General features: G+C 45.1%; 1 protein-coding gene across 1 annotated transcript in view; it reads left to right on the plus strand.

The window, feature by feature from the left end:
* GPA33 (glycoprotein A33) overlaps positions 1 to 23,258 on the plus strand; it is a 52,669-nt gene extending 29,411 nt beyond the window's left edge. Inside the window, 4 exon segments of the mRNA NM_001035330.2 lie at positions 7,729 to 7,881; positions 21,322 to 21,441; positions 22,151 to 22,283; positions 22,671 to 23,258. Of these exon segments, the coding sequence (NP_001030407.1) occupies positions 7,729 to 7,881; positions 21,322 to 21,441; positions 22,151 to 22,283; positions 22,671 to 22,809 (545 nt within the window). The 3' untranslated portion in view covers positions 22,810 to 23,258.
* The last annotated feature ends 889 nt before the right edge of the window (positions 23,259 to 24,147 follow it).

Genomic DNA, 24,147 nt, shown 5'->3' on the forward strand with positions numbered 1-24,147 from the left:
TCAGTTTTACACATTTATTCTTTCATGTTAATATTAAAATCACTTTGTTATGTTTAAAAAAAGTTGGTTGGAATTATATTCAATTTACATATTAATTTGCAATGGAAGGACATTTTAATGATATAAGGAAGATGATATATCAGATTTTCTGACCTATATTGGCGAATCTATAATGACTGGATTCCAGGCTTTCTGTGGCCAAATAAAGACTAATGTGTTTACTTAGGTGTGTAAGAGGAGGGCAGGAAACTGTACCCATTCCACGTAACTAAAGACCCAGTCTCTGTGTCCCCCTGCTCTGCAAACCAAGGGGATCCTCTTAAATGGAGGGAAGTTCAGTTCAGTTCAGTCACTCAGTTGTGTCCGACTCTTTGTGACCCCGTGAATCGAGGCACGCCAGGCCTCCCTGTCCATCACCAACTCCTGGAGTTCACTGAGACTCACGTCCATCGAGTCGGTGATGCCATCCAGCCATCTCATCCTCTGTCGTCCCCTTCTCCTCTTGCCCCCAATCCCTCCCAGCATCAGAGTCTTTTCCAATGAGTCAACTCTTTGTATGAGGTGGTCAAAGTACTGGAGTTTCAGCTTTAGCATCATTCCTTCCAAAGAAATCCCAGGGCTGATCTCCTTCAGAATGGACTGGTTGGATCTCCTTACAGTTCAAGGGACTCTCAAGAGTCTTCTCCAACACCACAGTTCAAAAGCATCAGTTCTTCGGCGCTCAGCCTTCTTCACAGTCCAATTCTCACATCCATACATGACCACTGGAAAAACCATAGCCTTGACTAGATGGACTTTTGTTGGTAAAGTAATGTCTCTGCTTTTGAATATGCTATCTAGGTTGGTCATAACTTTCCTTCCAAGGAGTAAGCATCTTTTAATTTCATGGCTGCAATCACCATCTGCAGTGATTTTGGAGCCCCAAAAAATAAAGTCTGACACTGTTTCCACTGTTTCCCCATCTATTTCCCATGAAGTGATGGGACCAGATGCCATGATCTTTGTTTTCTGAATGTTGAGCTTTAAGCCAACTTTTTCACTCTCCACTTTCACTTTCATCAAGAGGCTTTTGAGTTCCTTTTCACTTTCTGCCATAAGGGTTGTATCATCTGCATATCTGAGGTTATTGATATTTCTCCCAGCAATCTTGATTCCAGCTTGTGCTTCTTCCAGCCCAGCATTTCTCATGATGTACTCTGCATATAAGTTAAATAAACAGGGTGACAATATACAGCCTTGACGTACTCCTTTTCCTATTTGGAACCAGTCTGTTGTTCCATGTCCAGTTCTAACTTCCTGACCTGCATACAGATTTCTCAAGAGGCAGGTCGGGTGGTCTGGTATTCCCATCTCTTTCAGAATTTTCCACAGTTTATTGTGAGCCACACAGTCAAAGGCTTTGGCATAGTCAATAAAGCAGAAATAGATGTTTTTCTGGAACTCTCTTGCTTTTTCCATGATCCAGAGGATGTTAGCAATTTGATCTCTGGTTCCTCTGCCTTTTCTAAAACCAGCTTGAACATCTGGAAGTTCACAGTTCACGTATTGCTTTAGCCTGGCTTGGAGAATTTTGAGCATTACTTTACTAGTAATGTGAGATGAGTGCAATTGTGCGGTAGTTTGAGCATTCTTTGGCATTGCCTTTCTTTGGGATTGGAATGAAAACTGACCTTTTCCAGTCTTGTGGCCACTGCTGAGTTTTCCAAATTTGCTGGCATATTGAGTGCAGCACTTTCACAGCATCATCCTTCAGGATTTGAAATAGCTCAAGTGGAATTCCATCACCTCCACTAGCTTTGTTCGTAGTGGTGCTTGCTAAGGCCCACTTGACTTCACATTCCAGGATGTCTGGCTCTAGGTCAGTGATCACACCATCGTGATTATCTGGGTCATGAAGATCTTTTTTGTACAGTTCTTCTGTGTATCCCTTCCACCTCTTCTTAATATCTTCTGCTTCTGTTAGGTCCATACCATTTCTGTCCTTTATCGAGCCCATCTTTGCATGAAATGTTCCCTTGGTATCTCTAATTTTCTTGAAGAGATCTCTAGTTTTTCCCATTCTGTTGTTTTCCTCTATTTCTTTGCATTGATCGTTGAGGAAGGCTTTCTTATCTCTTCTTGCTATTCTTTGAAACTCTGCATTCAGATGCTTATATCTTTCCTTTTCTCCTTTGCTTTTTGCTTCTCTTCTTTTCACAGCTATTTGTAAGGCCTCCCCAGACAGCCTTTTTTGCATTTCTTTTCCTTGGGGATGGTCTTGATCCCTGTCTCCTGTACAATGTCACGAACCTCATTCCATAGTTCATCAGGCACTCTATCTATCAGATCTAGGCCCTTAAATCTATTTCTCACTTCCACTGTATAATCATAAGGGATTTGATTTAGGTCATACCTGAATGGTCTAGTGGTTTTCCCTACTTTCTTCAATTGAAGTCTGAATTTGGTAATCAGGAGTTCATGATCTGAGCCATAGTCAGCTCCTGGTCTTGTTTTTGTTGACTGTATAGAGTTCCTCCATCTTTGGCTGCAAAGAATATAATCAATCTGATTTCGGTGTTGACCATCTGGTGATGTCCATGTATAGTGTCTTCTCTTGTAAACTATCATCAAATTGCAATGACCTTTGCCTGTATCAGTCAGTTCAGTCGCTCAGTCGTGTCCTACTCTTTGTGACCCCATGGACTGCAGCACGCCAGGCTTCCCTGTCCATCACCAACTCCTGGAGCTTACTCAAACTCATGTCCATCAACTCAGTGATGCCATCCAACCATCTCATCCTCTGTCATCCCCTTCTCCTCCCACCCTGAAGCTTTCCTAGCGTCAGGGTCTTTTCAGATGAGTCAGTTCTTCACATCAGATGGCCAAAGTATTGGAGTTTCAACTTCAGCATCAGCCCTTCCAATGAATATTTGGGACTGGTTTCCTTTAGGATGGACTGGTTGGATCTCCCTGCAGTCCAAGGGACTCTCAAGAGTCTTCACCAACACCAAAGTTCAGAAGCATCAATTCTTTGGTGTTCAACCTTGTTTATGGTCCAACTTTCATATCCATACATGGCTACTAGAAAAACTATAGCCTTACTCAAGACAGACCTTTGTGGCAAAGTAATGTCTCTGCTTTTTAATATGCTGTCTAGGTTGGTCATAGCTTTCCTTCCAAGGAGTAAGCGTCTTTTAATAAGTAACACCAAGTTCACAATCATAACAACTATCCTTTTTTGAGTGTCTGTTTGGTATGTGCCAGGCATCTCAATAAGTCCTCTATGGATATGATCTCATTTCATCTTTGCAATACATCTGTGACAGTGGGTATTAACACTCATATTTGATAGAAGGGAACACTGAGATCCAAGCAGTTAAATGACCACTAGAAAGTGTCCAAGCTTTGATGCAAACAAGGATTTGATGCTCAAATCCCTTCACTGTTCCCAACCATCAAGCCTTCCAATTCCGGGTGATTCCCAAACTCTGCGTGACTGACAACTTTTCAGCATACCCTTTGTTTCACTTTGTGGCAGATGTAAGCTTGCCAATTATGTTTTATGGTGTCATTGCATTAACTTGTATCTTGCCCTTCCTGTGCCCATGCCAGTGAAAAAAGGCTGGAGAGGCTAGAGCAGTGCCAGCCATGGATGTGCCCACTGTCCACGGGACATGCCCATCTTGGAAGCATCACTCAATGAAAACTGAGGTTCTGTAACTGCTCTTCCACACTGAAGGTCTGAACCTAGGTCTGGGACACGGAAGCCCCACAGCCCTCTGAGTACATGGATATTTATTTCAAGGTTTTCATGGGGAGCTCTGATGGTCTTAGAGCTGCAGGAACACCTCCCCTAATCTGCTGGACAAGGCTGACACCATCACGTTTTATTATCTTACGGCATTTTTACAGCTGTGTTTCGGTTGACCAGGTGGAGTGCCGTGATGGTTTTTCTACTGGCCCCGTGGAATCAAGAGTCCGCCTCTTTGTGAAGGGCTCCTCATGTCAAAATCTCTAGTGCACCGGACTCTTAGAAAGAAGCCTGTTTCTGTTCTGCTGGCCTGTTCTTGTTCTCCTGCTCCGAGGACCTTACTCCTGACACAAATAAACAAATAGCTGTGTTTGATGACCCCCTTGTCTCTTAAAAATATACTAATTTAAAGAAAGATGAAACAAAAAAAGACAAACATTCACATATATCATTGGGTTTTATTTCTCCATGTTTTCTTCCAGCTCCTAGCCACATCCTTATTTCCATACATAACGGAATCTGTAACCTAACCATAGGAACTTTTCTCTTTTCATTTCATTACGTGCTGTCTTAGCACTTGCTGTTCTTTAAGCTTCATGCCACTTCAGCAAGGGAATGCTGAGTCCTCTGTCGCAGAAGTGGACACTGTTTCCAATTTAAGCTATTATAATTAATGTTGCATTAAACCGTTTTGTGTTCACAGCACTTAATTTTATCTGCATTAGCTCCCGAGAGAGAGATTACCCAGCCAGGGAAACGAGCATTTTTCTCCAGTTTCTCTTCTGCACTGTCTGCCCTCCCTCACCCTCTCCCCTTATCCTGGTTCACCCCCAGCTGAGTCCCTCACTCTGCTCCACCTGGTCCTTCTCTGGCTGATTCTGGCTCCTCTGGCTTCCGTATTTAACGGCTTTGGTTTTCTTCTGGCAGCAAGCTGGTTTCAGGCAGGGCAGCCGGGCCCAATTCAAGTGTGAATGTCTGGATTTCCCCCCTCTCCTCTCTTAGGACCAGCTGCACTTTAAGAGACGAATTAGTTAAACTCGAACAGCAAAGACTACAAATTTAATGAGATTATGAAACTCGGTGAAAAGACAGTTTTGCTTTAAAAAGAGAGATAATTGGTACTATATGTTAAGTAAACCCAGGAAAAAAGATTTTTACAAGTTTCATTTCCAAAAGGTTTGGTGCCGGGCTGATTTTAGGCAGAACAGCTTTTGAATTAAATGGGGTCGTCCATTCAGACTGCGTGACCTCACAGTAAACTGAGGTGAGCATGGAGCTTCCGGAAGGAGGGGAACCGTCTTGGTCACCAAGGGACAGTCACCTGGCCCGGAGACCCGGGACCTGGCGCCGCCGGGCAGGACTGGTCGTCTTCCCGGCCTCTGGCGCCCCCTGACGTCTGCAGCGGGAGTCGCAGGCTTTGCAGAGGCCTGGACCAGCTCCCTCCCATCACTCCGCCCTCTATAAATATTCAGGTATTATCTACAATTTATTTAGGAGCTGGGACGCGCCAACTGAGAATCCAAGATCTACAAGAGTCCTAAATCCCCCCGCCCCCCGCGTCAGCGGGTGGAAGGGCTGTTTGAACTAGATCTGTATGATTCTAGGTCCTAGCTGTTCTTGATGGTGAGGGCTGCGGAGGGGAGCTTCGGGGAGGAGCTGGATGAAGTGAGGGCTGGCGGTGCCTCGGTTTAGGGCCTGGGGAAAGGACCCTGACGTATTTCTCCGTGAGGTGGGTCTCCTAGGAAGTGATTGATCCCTTGTTTGCCGTTATTTCTACTGCTGCCTCTAGAGTGGATTCAGTTCAGTTCAGTTCAGTCGCTCAGTCGTGTCCAACTCTTTGCGACCCCATGAATTGCAGCACGCCAGGCCTCCCCGTCCATCAACAACTCCCGGAGTTCACTCAAACTCACGTCCATCGAGTCGGTGATGCCATCCAGCCATCTCATCCTCTGTCGTCCCCTTCTCCTCCTGCCCCCAATCTCTCCCAGCATCAGAGTCTTTTCCAATGAGTCAACTCTTCGCATGAGATGGCCGAAGTATTGGAGTTTCAGCTTTAGCATCAATCCTTCCAATGAAATCCCAGGACTGATCTCCTTTAGAATGGACTGGTTGGATCTCCTTGCAGTCCAAGGGGCTCTCAAGAGTCATCTCCAATACCACAGTTCAAAAGCATCAATTCTTTGGTGTTCAGCTGTCTTTACAGTCCAACTCTCACATCCATACATGACCACTGGAAAAACCATAGCCTTGACTAGAGTGGATTAAGGATTTGTTTTTAATAATATTCCCTCAGCAAACGGTGGCATAAGAAAGCTAGTCACCGGATATGTACAGCATATGCTGGCTACTAGTCATGCACCCTTAGCATGGTTCTGAGTCAGTGAGAGACTTCAAAGGTGGTGTTGTATTTGTGGCCAGTCTGTTTTGTGGAATAAAAGGTTAGGATCCTGTTAAAGGAGTACCTGGGAAGCAAGGGTGAGAATTTTTATTGGTAGGGAGGAATGTTCCTGGACCTGCGGAGAGCTCAAGAGATAAAGCTTGGCTCATGAACAGCTTTGACCAGTAGCCAGTCTCCTCAGAAGTGATGCTCTCTTTTTCTGTCCTGCAGATACCTGCTGGCTGGGCCTGCAGGGAGGGCAGAGAGCTGTTTGTGAGAGTAGCCCATAGGTAGCAGCCTTTTCCTCCCCAGGCTGCTTCAGTCCCCGGGGTCTGGGCATGGATACCTGAGTCCTGTTCTTGAACCTAGGGCCTTTTAGGTTTAGGGACTAACTGATTAGGGTGGCAGTGGGAAATGCCTTTGATTTTCCCCACGCTGCTCCATGCCTGGCTGCCCCTCACCAAGACAACAGGAAATGAGGGGGCACACCCAGCAACCACCTGCCTTTGTCGGAGAGCAAATACCAGAGCAGATGTGAGGCTAGAGGGGAGAGGTGCCTCCTGTCTCCCAGCAGCCCTGGGCGGAGCGGAGATTGGAATTCACCCTCCACGCCCAGCGAGTGTGCGCCTGTGCAGTCTGCACTGTAGAAAGGGCAGCACTGTTGGGGCAAGCAAGCCGTCCAAGGGGGCATGTGAAGAGAGAAGCAGGATGGACAGGCCTGCCGCTGAGGAATTCAGTAATAGTACTTTCCACTGGTGTCCTCTTCCTCCCACCCAAAAGGACACTCCCTGGAGTCTTCTTGCCTCAGGGCCTCTGCACAGGTTGCTGCCTCGGGCTGGAGCGCCACCCCATCTCTTCTCCAACCCCTCCCAGCACCTCCACTATTGGCTTCATGACTGGGTCAGTGTCCCTTGTCATGCCTGTCCTGTCTCAGCATTGTTGCGTCCTGCCTGGTCATGGTTTTTTTTTTTTTTTTTGCCCCCACTGGATTCCTTAAACACAAAAACTCACACACTATGTCATCTCCATGCCCAGCAGAGTCAGGTATACAGAATTTTTGTAGAACAAACCACTGTACACAGTGGTGTGTTAACTTACAGTGTTGAGTGAACGACCCTGGCTTAAGGTCTTCAGGAATTCTAAGCGATCAGATTGGGCTTGTGCATTGAGGGTGGCCTGTTGGTTTTCGCAACCTTCTTTCTGTGGGCTTCTTTTGTGTGTGTCTGTTCCTTCCTGCCCCCTCCATCCGCTCAGTCCTTGTTCTCTACCCTGCACATAATCCCACTGCCGCCAGGGGGCTCTTCCATCACCCAGTTACTTATGGTAATTCCATTTCATCAGCAAAGCACAGGAAGAGAGTTCTGCTTAACTGAAGGGAACATTGCTAAGAAGTTAGCATTGAAGGGTTTCAGAGAGAGAGGCTTTCACTGAAACCAAGGGTAGGCAAACTGCAGCCAAATCCAGCCTGCAGACTGTTTTCTATGGCATGTGAGCTAAGAATGGTTTTTACCTTTCTTTGCCTGTGAACAAACAAGGCAACTGGTGTGTGTTGGGGTGAGGGAGTGGTTGTCACCAAGCCCCAACTAATTCCTGGCTTCTGTCTGGCTCTTCCCCTGCACAGTGCCGCCCTCCAAGCCAGACTGTGGCATCCAGGGAGAGACTGTCATTGGGAACGACATCCAGCTGACCTGCCAGTCAAAGGAGGGCTCCCCAGCCCCTCAGTACAGCTGGAAGAGCTACGATGTCCTGCACCAAGAGCGTCAAGTCACACCAGGTAAAAAGGTCTGCAAGGAAGGCCAGTGCCCCACATCGAGGTGCCGCTCATGTGATGTGTACTGCCAGAGGAGACCCTGGGCTGACCAGTCAGGTGCCCCTGAAGGCTGCCTCTCCCCCCTGCATTTTGCACTGGATTATCTTGGACATCTCTCTAAGCAGCATTTTTCTCATAATAGTGCCCACCTCATAGGTTATTGTGACAAATAATAACATTGTACACATGAACTTGTTTTCTTTATTCCCCATAACTGAGTTCTCTTGAGTAAGCATGTATCAGTAACCAGTCGCTGCACAAGCACTCTCGGGGTTTTAGTTTTGGTTATGATTATGTCCTAAAGTGTACATTTGAGTCCTCAAGTCTGACTCTGTGGCTCCACTTAAGGACGGAGAAGTTTCTATTTCCATCCCTTACCTAGGCAGATACATCTCGGACTGCCCTGGTTCCCACCCACAAACTCAACCCTGTTATATGGTCCCACCCACTACACAACTGGGTCTGCTATGAGGTTCCCACATTCTCACGGAAGGAAATGGTAGGTTCTGCTGTGGTTGCCAGGAGACTGGTTTTGTACCAGGCAGTTTGGTATTTGACCTTTCAATCAGGAAACAAACTGGAAAGAGAAAAGGAGCTGCCTTTTGTATAAACATCCCGCTGCCATTACCTTGGAGTCAACTAATGTGGGAAAACCCCAGTGGAATCCCTGGGCCCTGTTTCCACCAGCTGCTTAGCCAGCTGCACCCACCACTCCTGAAGATCAAGAAAGACAAGGTCTGGAAAGTCCCACTGGATTAACTTCTGGGAAGACTTTCTATCCAGTATGGGTGGAAAGGAAGTGGGTGGTGGAGCGGTGGGTATAGACAGCAGGTCTGAGGAGATGAGACGGGAGAGCGAGTCCCACCAAATGAGGGCACAGACAGGGGCTTCCGCCAAGTGAGGGGACTTAAGCTCTCTACCATTTGTTTGGGGGTAAAACAAGAACTTCTGAAAAGTTAAAAAAAAAAAAGGATTAGTAGAACCCACTCTAATGTAAAATAGATGTGTTAAGGATTTCAACAAGCTTCTGGATTTGTTTACATATTTCTAGCTGGCAAGTTTTTATCGAGTGTGTCAAAACTGGCTGGCAGCTCTCCTCTGGCTATATGACATCCTGTCTCGGGGCTGTGTACAGCCCAGGGACTCCATAAGTGGTCACAGGTCAACCACAGACACTAGTTGATCTGGCATTCCAGCAGAGTATGTATAGCAGAGGGTTGCATGAGTGCATGCTCAGTCACTCAGTTGATTTTTTGTGACCCCATGAACTGCCAGACTGCCTGCCAGACTCCTCTGTCCATGGAATTTTCTAGGCAAGAATACTGGAGTGGGTTGCCATTTCCTTCTCCAGGGGATCTTCCTGATCCAGGGACGGAACCTGTGTCTCTTACATCTCCTGCATTGGCAGGCAGATTCTTTACCACTGACCCACCTGTCAGTGAAGCTAGCAGAGGGTAACAAGATAGGAAATGCTGCCGTAGTTTGTATCCAGTGGTGCTAGAACCCAGAGGGGTCAAAGAAGATTTCTTCAAGGAGGGGGCACTTGAACAGGCAGGAGAGCGTGGTGGTTAGGAGCGTGCATGGGCTTGAATCCTGGCTTGTTAGCTGTGTGACCTTGGCAAGTCAGTCTCTCTGTGCTTCCATTTGCACATCTGTAAAATGGGCATAAAATTAGTATTTATTTCATAGGGATATTGTGAAGATTTTTTTTGGCTTCTCTTTGCAGCATGTGAGATCTTAGTTCCTCAACCAGGGATTGAACCCATGCCCCTTGCATTGGGAATGTGGAGTTAGGGAAGTCCTATTGTGAAGTTTAAATAAAAGTCCATGTCAAGTACTGAGACCACCAAGTGCCTGGTAGAATGATCAGCTGTTATCTGAGCTGATTCCTTAAGAGTGAGTAGGCTAAGGATGGAGACAGCTTAGGAACTGTGCATGCAGGAAGTATGGGAGGTGCCACTGAAGAGAAGCTGAGATGAGAGATGATGCAGGGCCTGCTCATTGGACTCGGGAGGCTGGCCTCTGCCCTGGAGGATGTGGGGACCCTGCTCACAGCTCTCCTGCCTCCATCAGGAAGGATTCCTCTACTTGTTAGAAGCCAAAGCTCAGTTTTTCAATGATCCAAAACATGAGAGCCATAAAAGAGCTTAAATGGAGATTGCTTAGTTACTTTGGAAAAGATTTATTCTGCCTCTAGTTAAGAATTACTCAGAGTCAGAATTAGGATTAGACAGTGACTGAAAAAAGCATCTGGATGGTGGTGCGGGTTGGGTGTTGTTCTTAAAGACGTGGGCTCTGCCTTGCCTCACGGAGCCCTAGGGAGTCTATCGTGTCATCTTGTGTGGGTCAGTTGAAACCCATTTCTGACTTTTAAAATATTTTAAAACAACCCATAGTGGGCAATCTGGGGAGCAGAATTCCTCAAGTCTTCTACATCTAAAGGAGAATTCTCAGCATTAGAGATTGTTTCCTTTAACTTGGATCAGCAGGAGTAAGCCAGCAGTAAAGGGACAAGGAATGTGGAATCAACAAATGAGGGTTTGAGTTCTGGCTTCTTCTGTTAATCGTGGCCTCTCAGACCCTTAGTGTCTTCATCTGCAAGATTGGGATGATCGTCATTCAGCCTTCCCCAAAGACTGTGGAGAGGGTAAGAGGCGATCACGTATGTGATACCTCTGAACATCCTTGTAAACCCTGTCAGTCAGCTGAGTTTCATGCACTGAAGGAGTAGGAATCTGGGTAACAAGGAAGGCGGGAGAAGTAATTCTAGGGGCGGGAGCACTTTAGGGGAGGATATTCTGAAGGGTGGGCTTCCCCGGTGGTTCAGTGATAAAAGAACCCACCTGCCGATGCAAGAGGCGCAGGAGACCTGGATTTGATCCCTGGGTCGGGAAGATCCCTGGAGGAGGAAATGGTGACCCAGTCCAGTGTTCTTGCCTGGAGAAGCCCATGGACAGAGGAGGCGGGTGGGTTACAGTCTGTGGAGTCACAGAATCGGACACGACTGGGCACACTGAGCACACACTCCCACGTACATTCTGAAGGGCGGCATGGACGTTGCTCCCAGCAGCCAGGGAAGATCTTGAAGGCAGCTTGAGCTTGTTGACAAACCATGGGATCAGGGAGATGCTGGGGTAGTGGGCAGAGAAGTTAAACCTTGTCAATTTGACATCAGTGTCTCTTGCTGACCTGGGCTGCTCTGGAGGGAAACCTCTCCTAGCTGCAGCAGAGGGAATGTGGAAACCCTTCTGTCCTACGTGTTCCCTTCTTGACCACGAGGTGTCATTGTAGAAGAAACATTCGTTTTGGCCAGATTTCAAGAACGATTGGGTCCTTTCCAGAGGAAAAGGGACTTGGGAGCTCCAAATCAGAATCAAAACAGGTTTTGTGGCAATGTCTGTGCACTGGTTAATCCCAGGGTAGCTTCGCATGTTTGTTGTTTGTTTTGAGAGACTGGGGAAGGAAAGTGCTGACTCTGGCCTAGGCTGCCACATGTTCCCGACCCTAAAGAGGGCCAGGAGTGCCAAGCTGGGCTCTGATAAATGGGAAGAGCCTGGCAAGAGCCTGAGGTTTTCCACCTTGATCTGTCTGAAATGTGCTGGGCACATTTAACATATAGACTGAGTTTCATGTTCTAAAGTAGTGGGACTCTGTTAAGAGCCATACACCCCTGAAACATGTCCAGGTTCATAGAATATTTCTCAGAATGGTTTTGTGTTCCTTCAAGACGCCTCTTAAAAACATAAAAATCCAATTGGCTTAGAAAACGAGGCCATTAATACCATAACCCCATGTTAGAAGTGTCCGGTGCTATCAGCATATCAGAAACTCTAACTCATGCTGAACTTGCTTTGGTCATAAACCCTTTCTTAGTATCATACGTTAATATCACACGTAAACAGTGTTCCAGAAAAATTGCCAAGGTATGAAATTCTAGGATGGAAGGAACAGTGTGTTACAGAGAATGAGTAACCAGAGGCTATCATGCTGAGTTTCAGGGGATGAATCTGGAGAAAGTATATATGAAAGGATTGGAAGAAAATAATCTCAAATTAAAGTGCTGTTATTTCCAGCTGGTGAGATTATGAACGATTTTTATTTTGTTCTCTGTTCTTCATAGAGGCCTCCTCAGACCCTTCAGATGAGATTAAGATCTAATAGGGTTCCCATTAGGAACTCTAATCACTCTCTAATCACCATTGCTTTATGTCTGTTCTCCCTTATATACACCAAAGGATAGGGACCCTCTTCATCTTGTTTTGAACTGATGTGATGAACATAGCAAGATTTTCTAGATTAGACTAAATTGAAGTAATAATTTTACATCATAGATTCTTGCATATTATGTACATGTTATTGTAATGAGCATAATGTAAGTTTTTATAATGAACATCTATCGCTTGTATAATATATCTTATTTTTCTTTAAACATTTTTTTATTTTATATTGGAGTATAGTTGATTTAAAATGTGTCAGTTTCAGAATGATTCAGTTATACATACACATATATCTATTCTTTTACAGGTTCTTTTCCCATTTAAGTTATTGTGCTATACTGTAGGTTTTTGTTGACTGTCTTATATATAGCAGTGTGTATATGTTAATCTCCACCTCCTAATCTATCCCTTCCCCTACATTTCCTCTTTGGTAACCATGTTTGTTTTCTAAATCTGTGAGTCTGTTTTGTTTTGTAAATAAGTTACCCTTGTATCATTTTATTGGATTCCACATATAAGTGGACTTCCCTCGTGGCTCAGACAGTAAAGCGTCCGCCTACAATGCAGGAGACCGGTTTCAATCCCTGGGTCGGGAAGTCTCCTGGAGAAGGAAATGGCAACTCACTCCAGTATTCTTGTCTGGAAAATCCCATGGACGGAGGAGCCCGGTAGGCTACAGTCCATGGGGTCGCAAAGAATTGGACTTCACTTTCTTTCACATATAAGTGATTTACATGATATCTTTCTCTGATTTATTTCACTTGGTATGATAATCTCTAAATCCATCTGTGTTGCCACAAATGGCATTATTCCACTCTGTTTTATGGCTGAGTAATTGTCTATATGTACTGCTTCTTCTTTATCTGCTCATCTGTTGATGTCTTCATGTCTTGGCTGTTGTGTGCAGTGTGCAGTAAACACTGGGGTGCATGTATCTTTTCGAAGTATGGTGTCCTCTAGATGTATGCCCAGGAGTGGCATTGCTGGGTCATATGGTAGCTCTATTCTTGAACAGTATTCTGTACTGTTCTCCATAGTGGCTGTACCAATTTACATTCCCACCAATAGTGTAGAAGGGTTCCCTTTTTTCTACACCCTCTCTGGCATTTATTGTCTGTAGGATTATTGATGATGACCATTCCGGCCAGGTGAGGTAAACCTCTTTGTAGTTTTAATTTGCCTTTCTCTAACAGTCACTGATGTTGAGCATCCTTGACTTAATGATGTGGTGCTTTTTGGCCATCTGTATGTCTTCTTTAGAGAAATGTCTATTTAGATTTTCTGCATGTTTTTTGATTGGATTGTTTGTTATTTTGATATTGAGCTACATGAGCTGTTTATATATTTTGGCAATTAATCCCTTGCTGGTCATGTTGTCTGCAAATATTTTCTCCCATCTTGTGTGCTGTTTTTTCATGTTGTTTATGGTCTCCTTTGCTGTGCAAAGGTTTTTAAGTTTAATGAGGTCCCATTTTTTATTTGTTTATTTTTATCACTCTGTGAGGTGGCTCCAAAAATTGTTACGATTTAGGTCATTGAGTGTTCTGCCTATGTTTTTCTCTAAAAGTTGTGTACTGCCTGGTCTTACATTGAGATCTTTCATCCACTGTAAGTTTGTTTTTGTGTGTGGTGTTAGTGCGTGAGTGCTAAGTCACTTCAGTCGTGTCCAACTCTTTGTGACCCTGTGGACTGTAGCCCACCAGGCTCTTCTGTCCGTGGGATTCTCCAGGTAAGAATACTGGAGTGTGTTGCCATGCCCTCCTCCAGGGGATCCTCCTGACCCAGGGATCGAACCTGCATCTCCTGTGGTTCCTGCATTGCAGGTGGATTCTTTACCACTGAGCCACCAGGGAAGCCTGGTGTGTGGTGTTAGAGAATGTTCTGATTTCATTCTTCACATGCAGTTGTCCAGTTACCCCAGCACTGCTTATTGAAGAAATTGTCTTTTATCCATTGTACTGATATTATTATTGCCTCTTTTGTTGTAGATTAATTGGCCAAACATGTGTTAGGTTTATTTCTGGGCTTTCTCTTCTGGTCCATTGACTTATATTTCTGTTTTTGTGCCAGAACCATACTGATTTGATTACTGTAACTTTGTTGTATAGTCTGAAGTCAGGGAGCCTGATTCCTCCAGCTCTGCATTTTTTTTTCCACAAGATTTCTTTTGCTATTATAAGTCTTTTGTTTCCATACAAATTAAAGAATTTTTGTTTTAATTCAGCAAAAAAAAAAAAAAAAAAAAATGCCATTGGCTTGGATAGTGTAGTCATTTTGATAGTATTGGTTTCTCCAATCCAGGAACAGGGTGTATCTTTCCATCTGTGTCATCTTTGATATCTTTCATCAGTGTCTCATAGTTTTCAGAGTACAGGTTTTTTGTTTCCTTAGGTAGGTTTTTCCTAAGTATTTTATTCTTTTTGATGTGATGGTAAATGGAATTGTTTCCTTAATTTCTCTTTCTGATATTTCACTGTTAGTGCATAGAAGTGTCTTTCTGTGTGTTAATTTTGTATCTGGCAAATTTACCAAATTCTTTGATGCAATCTGGTCATTTTCTGGTCTCACTTCTTTTCTAATTTTGGTTCCTTTTTTTTTTCTTCTCTGATTGCTGTGACTAGGACTTCCAAAACTATGTTGAGCAAAGGACATCCTTGTCCTATTTCTGATCACAGGGGAAATGCTTTCAGCTTTTTCATCACTGAGTATAATGTTAGCTGTGGGTTTGCCATACTTGGCCCTTATTATGTTGAGATAGTTTCCATCTATCCTACTTTCTGAAGTTCTTTTTAATCATAAATAAGTATTGAATTTTGTCAAAAGCTTTCTATTTTTTCTTTTCTGCATCTAATGAGATGATCATATGTTTTTTATTCTTCAATTTCTTAGCACGTTATATCACACTAACTTGATTAACTTGCAGGTATTGAAAAAGCCCTGCATCCATGGGATAAACCCCACTGGATCATGGTATATGATCCTTTTAATGTATTGTTGGATTTGTTTGAGTAGTATTTTGTTGAGGAGTTTTGCATCAATACTCATCAGTGATATTGGCCTCTAATTTTCTTTTTTGTAGTATCCTTGTCTGATTTTGATATCAAGGTGATGATGGCCTCAAAGAAGGAGTTTGAGAGTATTCCTTCCTCTGTAATTTTTGCAAGAGTTTCAGAAGGATAGGTGTTAAGTCTTTTCTATGTATAAGTACCAAGTACTAATGATTTGCACAACTGGAACTCTGGTTCTCTTCTCTAAATGTTAAATAGATTAGCCTATGAAGCCATCTGAATTTTTATTAGTTGGGAGGTTTTAAATCACAGTTTCAATTTCAGTACTTGCGATTAGTTCATATTTTGTATTCTTCTCAGTTCAGTCTTGGGAGATTATACCTTTCTGAAATTTGACCATTTCTTCCAGATTGTTCATTTTATTGGTATATGGTTGCTTGTAGTAGTCCCTTATGATCCTTTCTATTTCTGTGGTGTCCATTGTAACTTTTCCTTTTTCATTTCTAAGTTTATTGATTTGAGTCCTCTTCCTTTTTTTCTTAATGAATCTGGATAAACATTTATCAATTTTGTTTATCTTCTTGAAGAACCATCTTTTAGTTTCATTGATATTTTCTATTGTTTTCTTTGTCTCCATTTCTTTCTGCTCTGATCTTTATGATTTCTTTCCTTCTGATAACTTTGGGTTTTGTCTGTTCTTCTTTCTCTAGTTGTTTTAGGTGTAAGGTTAGGTTGTTTATTTGAGATTTTTCTTGTTTTTTTTTTTTTTTTTTGAGGTAAGATTGTATTGCTATAAACTTCCCTCTTAGAACTACTTAGGTTTTGAATCATTATTTTTATATTTTCATTTTCCTCTAGGTATTTAAAAATTTTTTTCTTTGATTTCTTCAGTGATTCATTTGTTGTTTAGTAGCATCTTGTTTAGGAGAAGGAAATGGCAGCCCTCTCCAGTACTCTTGTCTGGAAAATCCCATGGACGGAGGAGCCTGGTAGGCTGCAGTCCATGGGGTCACGAAGAGTCGGACACGACTGAGCGACTTCACTTTCACTTTTCACTTCCATGCATTGGAGAAGGAAATGGCAACCCACTCCAGTACTCTTGCCTAGAAAATCCCATGAACAGAGGCGCCTGGAAGGCTGCAGTCCATGGCGTCCCTGAGGGTCAGACACGACTGAGTGACTTCACTTTCACTTTTCACTTTCATGCACTGGAGAAGGAAATGGCAACCCACTCCAGTGTTCTTGCCTGGAGAATCCCAGGGATGGCGGAGCCTGGTGGGCTGCCGTCTACGGGGTCACACAGAGTCGGACATGAATGAAGTGACTTAGCAGCAGCAGCAGTGGGGTCAAGAAGACTTTAGGCAGCCTCTCTGCTGATGGGTGGGGCTGTGTTCCTGCCTTGTTTGTTGTTTGGCCTGAGGCATCCCAACACTGGAGCTCTTGGGTGGGGCCAGGTCAAAATGGTGCCCTCCAGGAGAGCCCACACCATAGAGTACACCCCCTTACCTCTGCCTCCAGTGTTTTTGTCTCCACAGTGGCCACAGCCACCCCCTGCCTTCCCTGGAGACTCTACAAAACCAGCAAATACTTCTGGCTCAGGCTCCTATGAAGTCACTGCTTTTTCCCTGGGTCCTTGTACACATAAAACCTTGTGTGCACCCTCCAACTCAACAGAGTTGAGTTTCTGATTTCCACAGTTCTGTGGAGTTTTGTGGTCAAAAACCAAACGCTCTGAGGAGTCCCCTCACTCAATGCCAGACCCCCAGGCTGGGCAGCCTGATGTGAGGCTCAGAATTCTCACTTCTGTGAGAGAAACTCTGTGATATAATTATTTACCAGCTTGTGGGTTGCCCACTTGGTGGGTATAGGATTTGATTGGGCATATTGTGAATGTGCCCTTCCTACCATCTTATTGTGGCTTCCTCTTTGTCTTTGGATGTAGAGTATCTTTTTTGGTGGGTTCCAGTCTTGTCACTGGTTGTTTCAGCAGTTAGATATGATGTTGGTATTTTTGTGGGAGGAGTTGCGCTCAAGTCCTTCTACTCTGCCATCCTGTCTCCAACCAGAAGCCAAAGTTCTTTAATAACCATAGATGTAGACATGTGGGTAATCCTTTGGGTGTGTCTTCTTAGACAAATTCACATAAAATATGTGTCTGTACTTGGTATTTCCATAGGCGTAGCAGTCTAAGATTGGTTTGTTGGTCACCCCATCAAATGTGGAATCTTGTTCACAAAGTTTCTTGGTCAGAGAGGCCTCATTTTGAAGATAAATGATGCATTTCTATATGATGCTAGCCTTTGGAAACACACAGCCTGTTCCTGCAGCCATTCCTGCTAGTGGCACTGTCCAGAACACTAAGATTCATGTTCTCTTCCATGGGGTCCTTTCTGAGACCACAATGGGGCAATTACTCATAAACTGTGCTTCTTCTTCATCTATGATCTGGAAGGTCCTGGCATGGTCTTTCTCCTTATAACCCTCTCTGTTCTCTTTTCTGTATTTTTTTACAGAAAGGTGTCAACTGTTCCTGGGAATTCTAGACCTAAAAATGAATTTTTGTTATTGTTTTGTCATTTCTTATTTTTGTGACCTTGGGGAAGTCCCTTAACTTCTCCAACCTTCCAGTTACCTCTAGGGCACTGGAGATTGAAATATTTCTTCCATTCACAATACAAGATTGTTGGAAAAATCAGAGGGCATCATATTTGAGGAAGTATAGTGAATAGCACATTCAGACAAGAAAAATTCACACTGAGATACAATCTTGCCACAGAGTAGAGCTGGGCAGGGAAAGAATTGGCCACCAGGGGAACTAGCAAGAGGTAAAGCTGGGTTACTATGAATGGAGGTTTGTGACATTATACAGGAGTCAGGGATCAAGACCATCCCCATGGAAAAGAAATGCAGAAAAGCAAAATGGCTGACTGAGGAGATCTTACAAATAGCTGTGAAAAGAAGAGAAGCGAAAAGCAAAGGAGAAAAAGAAAGATATACCCATTGAATGCAGAGTTCCAAAGAATAGCAAGGAGAGATAAGAAAGCCTTCCTCAGTGATCAGTGCAAAGAAATAGAGGAAAACAATAGAACGGGAAAGACTAGCAATCTCTTCAAGAAAATTAGAGATGGCAAGGGAACAATTCATGCAAAGATGGGCACAATAAAGGACAGAAATGGTATGGACCTAAGAGAAGCAGAAGACATTAAGAGGTGGCAAGAATACACAGAACTGTACAAAAAAGATCTTCATGACCCAGATAATCATGATGGTGTGATCACTCACCTAGAGCCAGACATCCTGGAATGTAAAGTCAAGTGGGCCTTAGGAAACATCACTATGAACAAAGTTAGTGGAAGTGATGGAATTCCAGTTGAGCTATTTCAAATCCTAAAAGATGATGCTCTGAAAGTGCTACACTCAATATGCCAGCAAATCTGGAAAGCTCAGCAGTGGCCACAGGACTGGAAAAGGTCAGTTTTCATTCCAATCCCAAAGAAAGGAAATACCAAAAATGTTCAAACTACCAAGATGAATTGCATTCATCTCATATGCTAGTAAAGTAATGTTCAAAATTCTCCAAGCCAGGCTTCAACAATATGTGAATTATGAACTTCCAGATGTTCAAGTGGGTTTTAAAAAAAGGCAGAGGAACCAGAGATCAAATTGCCAACATCTGCTGGATAATCAAAAAAGCAAGAGAGTTCCAGAAAAACATCTGCTTTATTGACTATGCCAAAGCCTTTGACTATGTGGATCACAATAAACCGTGGAAAATTCTGAAAGAGATGGGAATACCAGCCTACCTGACCTTGAGAAATTTCTCGAGAAATCTGTACGCAGGGCAGGAAGCAACAGTTTGACCTGGACATGGAACAACAGACTTGTTCCAAATAGGAAAAGGAGTACGTCAAGGCTGTATATTGTCACCCTGCCTATTTAACTTATATGCAGAGTACATCATGAGAAACGCTGGGCTGGATGAAGCACAAGCTGGAATCAAGATTGCTGGGAGAAATATCAATAACCTCAGATATGCAGATGACACCACCCTTATGGCAGAAAGTGAAGAAGAACTAAAGAGCCTCTTGATGAAAGTGAAAGAGGAGAATGAAAAAGTTGGCTTAAAGCTCAACATTCAGAGAACTAAGATCATGGCATCCAGTCTCATCACTTCATGGCAAATAGATGGGGAAACAGTGGAAACAGAGGCTGAATTTTTTTTTTTTCTGGGCTTCCAAATCACTGCAGATGGTGACTGCAGCCATGAAATTAAAAGACGCTTACTCCTTGGAAGGAAAGTTATGACCAACATAGATAGCATATTGAAAAGCAGAGACATTGCTTTGTCAATAAAGGTCCATCTAGTCCGGGCTATGTTTTTTCCAGTAGTCATGTATGGATGTGAGAGTTGGACTATAAAGGAAACTGAGCACTGAAGAATTGATGCTTTTCAACTGTGGTGTTGGAGAAGACTCTTGAGAGTCCCTTGGCCTGCAAGGAGATCCAACCAGTCCATCCTAAAGGAGATCAGTCCTGGGTGTTCATTGGAAGTACTGATGTTGAAGCCGAAAATCCAATACTTTGGCCACCTGATGCGAAGAGCTGACTCATTTGAAAAGACCCTGATACTCAGAAAGGTTGAAGGCAGGAGGAGAAGGGGACAACAGAGGATGAGATGGTTGGATAGAATCACCAACTCAATGGACATGAGTATGAATAAACTCCAGGAGCTGGTGATGGACAAGGAGGCCTGGCGTGCTGCAGTCCATGGGGTCACAAAGAGTCAGACACAAGTGAGTGACTGAACTGAACTGAACTGAAAGCTGGATTATCAAGGCCAGATCTGTAACATCATGTCCATATTAAGAAACTTGGGCTTATTACTGAAGATGAGGGACTGCTCTGAAATGTCACTCAGATCCTATTTGCAATTTAGAATATCTCCTCAGAAGGAGTGTAACCCACCTGGTAACAGCAGTGGAGGCTGGCTGTGCAGCAAATTAGAGGACAAGGTCTCTAACTCTTCTCTCATAATAGTGGCTATGACACAGCATTAATGAGGATGTGTGTATGTGAGCTCAATTGCTTCAGTTGTGTCCAAGTGTTGGTGACCTCATGGACTGTAGCCTGCCAGGCTTCTCTGTCCATGGAATTCTCCAGGCAAGAATACCAGTGTGGGTTGCCGTGCTCTCCTCCAGGGGATCTTCCTGACCCGGGGATTGAATTCACATGTCTTATGTCTGCTGCAGTGGTAGGGGGTTTCTTCACTACTAGCACCACCAGGAAAGCCCATCATTGAGGATAGGATATATAAATTTGTCTAAACATTTATGTTTTATGCTTTAGCTCTCGCTTTCAAGGTGAAGACATTTGTAGAATCATAGATTTAGTAGAACGTCTTCTCATGAGGACATCTAGACCATTGCCCTGAATCTGGGGGGATCAGATACTTTCCCTCCCACTTCCAGATGAGGTAACTACAGCTCACAGAAGTTAAATGGCTTACTTAAGTGGTGGAAAAGAAAGAGGAAGAGTCTAGACTGACTGCCTGCCTCCTCCCACCCCACCGCACATACACATACATACACAACATACAAATACCACATACACTCACACACACACCGCTCATGGTAGAGAAATACAGAAGTCAGAGTCCTTGAGGTTCTAAAGCCTGCTTCACATGAGTCTAAGCTGCAGAATTCTGTTTCCGAAGATCATAAAAGTGATAATTGTATCATCTAATTATAAAACATTTCTATGTAATATATAATGCATATTATGTTTCCTAAGCATTTACATCAGGCATTTGGTTGTGGGCTTATATTCATTAGTACTTTATTTCATGTTCACAATTACCCTGTTGTGAAGGCACTATTATTATTTTATTTGTAAATAAACAGAGTTAATGAAGCTAAGTTCCTTGCCCAAAGTCACAAAATTAAGGTGGCTTCACAGTTCCTGCCTGAATTCTAAGCACTTCAGAATTGTGCACTCTGCCTGGTTTAATCATCCTGCAGCCCTAGAGGTGGATATTTTCTCCACATTCCAGATGAGGCTCAGACATGCTCAATGGAAATGCTTTTATCTGCATAGGAGTTCAGGAGTCCATACTCCTTCCTAGCTGTTTCTATTCTACTATGGTGGACTGTCTCCTCAGCCTGACTCTTCTTCCTTCCCAGTCACAGGACAGACCTTCTCTCTGAAAAACATCTCCACAGAAATGTCAGGTTACTACATCTGCATCTCCAGGAACGAGGTGGGGACCGAGTCCTGCAACATCACTGTGGCTGTCAGATCTCGTAAGAGCAGTTTGGGGTGGAGGGAGAGTGGGAGGGTGAAGGCCAGAAGGTGACCGGCTGGGGGTCCAAAGGGTCAGCTGACTGGGAGATGAGCTGGGCAGCCTCTTGGGGTCTCCCGTTGGCAGGTGGCTGAGGCGTTGACCAGATGCTCCTGTCCCAGGTTCCCCTCATCTGGAGGCTAGCCCTGTTCCCTTTGTTGTTTGGAAATAGCACCTAAGACTGGCTTCTGGAGACCTTAGTCCTACCCTTAGGGTTGCTCTGTGGGAGTCGGGGAAGTGCCAAGATCTGGCTTCCATAGGAGTCTGGGCCCCATCACTTGGGGAGGGACACCCTGAGCAGCTTGGAAATGAGCTAGAGTAGGAGCTGGCATGACACCTGAGGGCTTTTCTGGAGCCTGAGTAGCTCAGATCTGCTGGCCATCTGGCCTTTTGTACACCTTCATTCTGAGAAGTATCCTCCCACATTGTCTGGTTCCATTCCCACAAGGCCGTGCCTTCCATGGAGTGCCCCCAGAAGCTGGTGGCACTGCCCCTTGGGCTGGGAAGACAGGCACCGCTCAGAGCCTGGGAAGGACCACCTCTCACATCTGGGACACTGGCTGTTGTGGTTCTTCATCCCTGGCATGCTCCCTGCATCTTGACTTGTGTTATGGGCTCGAGTTGGGAACTGTGGTTAGCGCTCACAGGACTTGCGGCTCTGTCTCTCCCAGCCTCCATGAATGTGGCTCTGTATGCGGGCGTCGCTGGGGGCGTGGCTGCGGCTCTTGTCATCATTGGCATCATCCTGTACTGCTGCTGCTGCCGGGACACCGGCAAAGCTGAGGACGCCGAGGTCGCACGGCCGTGAGTGTCGGGGACAGCCTGTTAGCAAGGGTCTAAGCAGATTAGGAAGATGTGCTCCAGCTCCTCACAGCCTCTTCCTCTCACAACACCTCAGGGGGCAGCTGTTAACAATAAAAACAACTTTTATCCATCCCATTTTATAGTTGAGAAAATAGTAAATGATTCACCCAAATCCTAAAGTGGCATTGCTATCTGGGACATGACTCCAGGGCCCGTGGTTCGCCAGTCTCTAATCCCAGGGTAGAGTTTCCTGTGGGTGTCCAGGGCCGGGTGTGGGGGCAAGCCTCTGTCATAGGCTGCTCTCTCCTCATAGGAAGCACTAGACCCAGCTCCCTCAGTCCTGATGGGTGAGTGTGAACCCTTCCCCTCTGTCCTCAATGCCTGCAGGAATCGGGCGGCCTACCGGGAGCCACCAGAGCAGCTGACAGAGCTTTCCAGAAGACAAGAAGAGGAGGGTGAGGATGACTACAGGCATGAAGACCAGAGGCACGCCGGCCGAGAGACCCCTGACCAGGCTGGCCGATGATCCGGGCCTGCTGCAGGCTGGGGCCAGTGGGAGGATTAGGGGTCATCCCCCTGCCTCCAGGCCTCTCCCCTCCTTTCCAAACCCTACTTTTCTGACCCTTTGTCCCAGTTATTGAGGGATGCTTCATTCCCCATGTTGGCTGCTGGAGGACTTGGCTTGGCCTAGCCAAGGGGATGTCACTTTTGACTGACCCTGCCAAGTGCCCTCCCCTTTGAAGTGACCCTCCTATTACCCTCAGGGCCCTTCACCCTGGACTAGGCAGCAGCCTCCACTTCCCCATGGCACTCCTGCTCCCCAGAGGTGATACTAGCCTCAGGATGGCAGAAGTTGCCCTCCCCACTGTGTGCCCAGCACCCAGGGGAACAGCACCTGGCAGAGGTTTTGCACACAATGCATTTTTGTTGAATGAATGAAAGAATAAATGAGTACATAAGCCTTTATTTATCCAACTTTGGTGTGAACTCCTTGCTTTGGACCCATGTTGGCCTGGCCTCAAGCTCCCTCTCCAGCTGCATCTCCCACAACTTTTCTGAACATTCCAGATGCTCCCTGCAAGGGCCACCCCAGCTCCCACTGCACACTCCCTCATGGGGTTTTGCTTTCTCTGTTTGGCTGGGAATGCCCATGAAACTCCCATCTCTGCCTGTCAAATCCTACTTGCCCCTCCAGGCCTGTCTCAAATGCAAGTGAACTCTATAACCCCATCCTAATCTCACACACAGATGGGGACAATCTTGTTACTTTGTCCCACACCCATCACAGGCCACATGGCACAGTTGTCTGAGGGTCTCTCCCTTTGTGTATCGGAGAAGGCAATGGCACCCCACTCCAGTACTCCTGCCTGGAAAATCCCATGGACAGAGGAGCCTGGAGGCCCTCTGTGTATAGTGTGAACTCCTGGAGCAAGGCCTGGGCCTCAACCCCCTGCTTTTCCTGGAGCCCTCACAGTCTACAGCTCTTTTAGCAGGCTCAGTCCACCTAAATTTAGGAAACTGCTTTCATAGATTGAGCCTTCCCCTCTCTGGTCCCCGAGACACAGGATGACTTCCACTCAAACCCACTTGCTAATTTCATGAATGAAGGAAGAGATGATTTAAGTGAACATACACTCATGTGAGTATGTACACTGGAGTCAGTTTGCAGCTGGCCCTGTGGTCACAGTGATTCTTCTCCAGGCCAGAGTAACTGACATGCCCATCTCTGCTTCTTGAGACCTACCCCTGCCCTGCCCGGCCTGTTCCTGTCTTGGTTGGGCTGCCAGATCTGCTTTGCTGGCCAGCTGTCTAGTTACTCCTCCCACAGCCTCTCACCTGTTGGTCGATTACTTCTTCTGTTCCC

This window comes from Bos taurus, chromosome 3, assembly GCF_002263795.3.
Source record: "Bos taurus isolate L1 Dominette 01449 registration number 42190680 breed Hereford chromosome 3, ARS-UCD2.0, whole genome shotgun sequence".
NCBI classification, from domain to species: Eukaryota; Metazoa; Chordata; class Mammalia; order Artiodactyla; family Bovidae; genus Bos; species Bos taurus.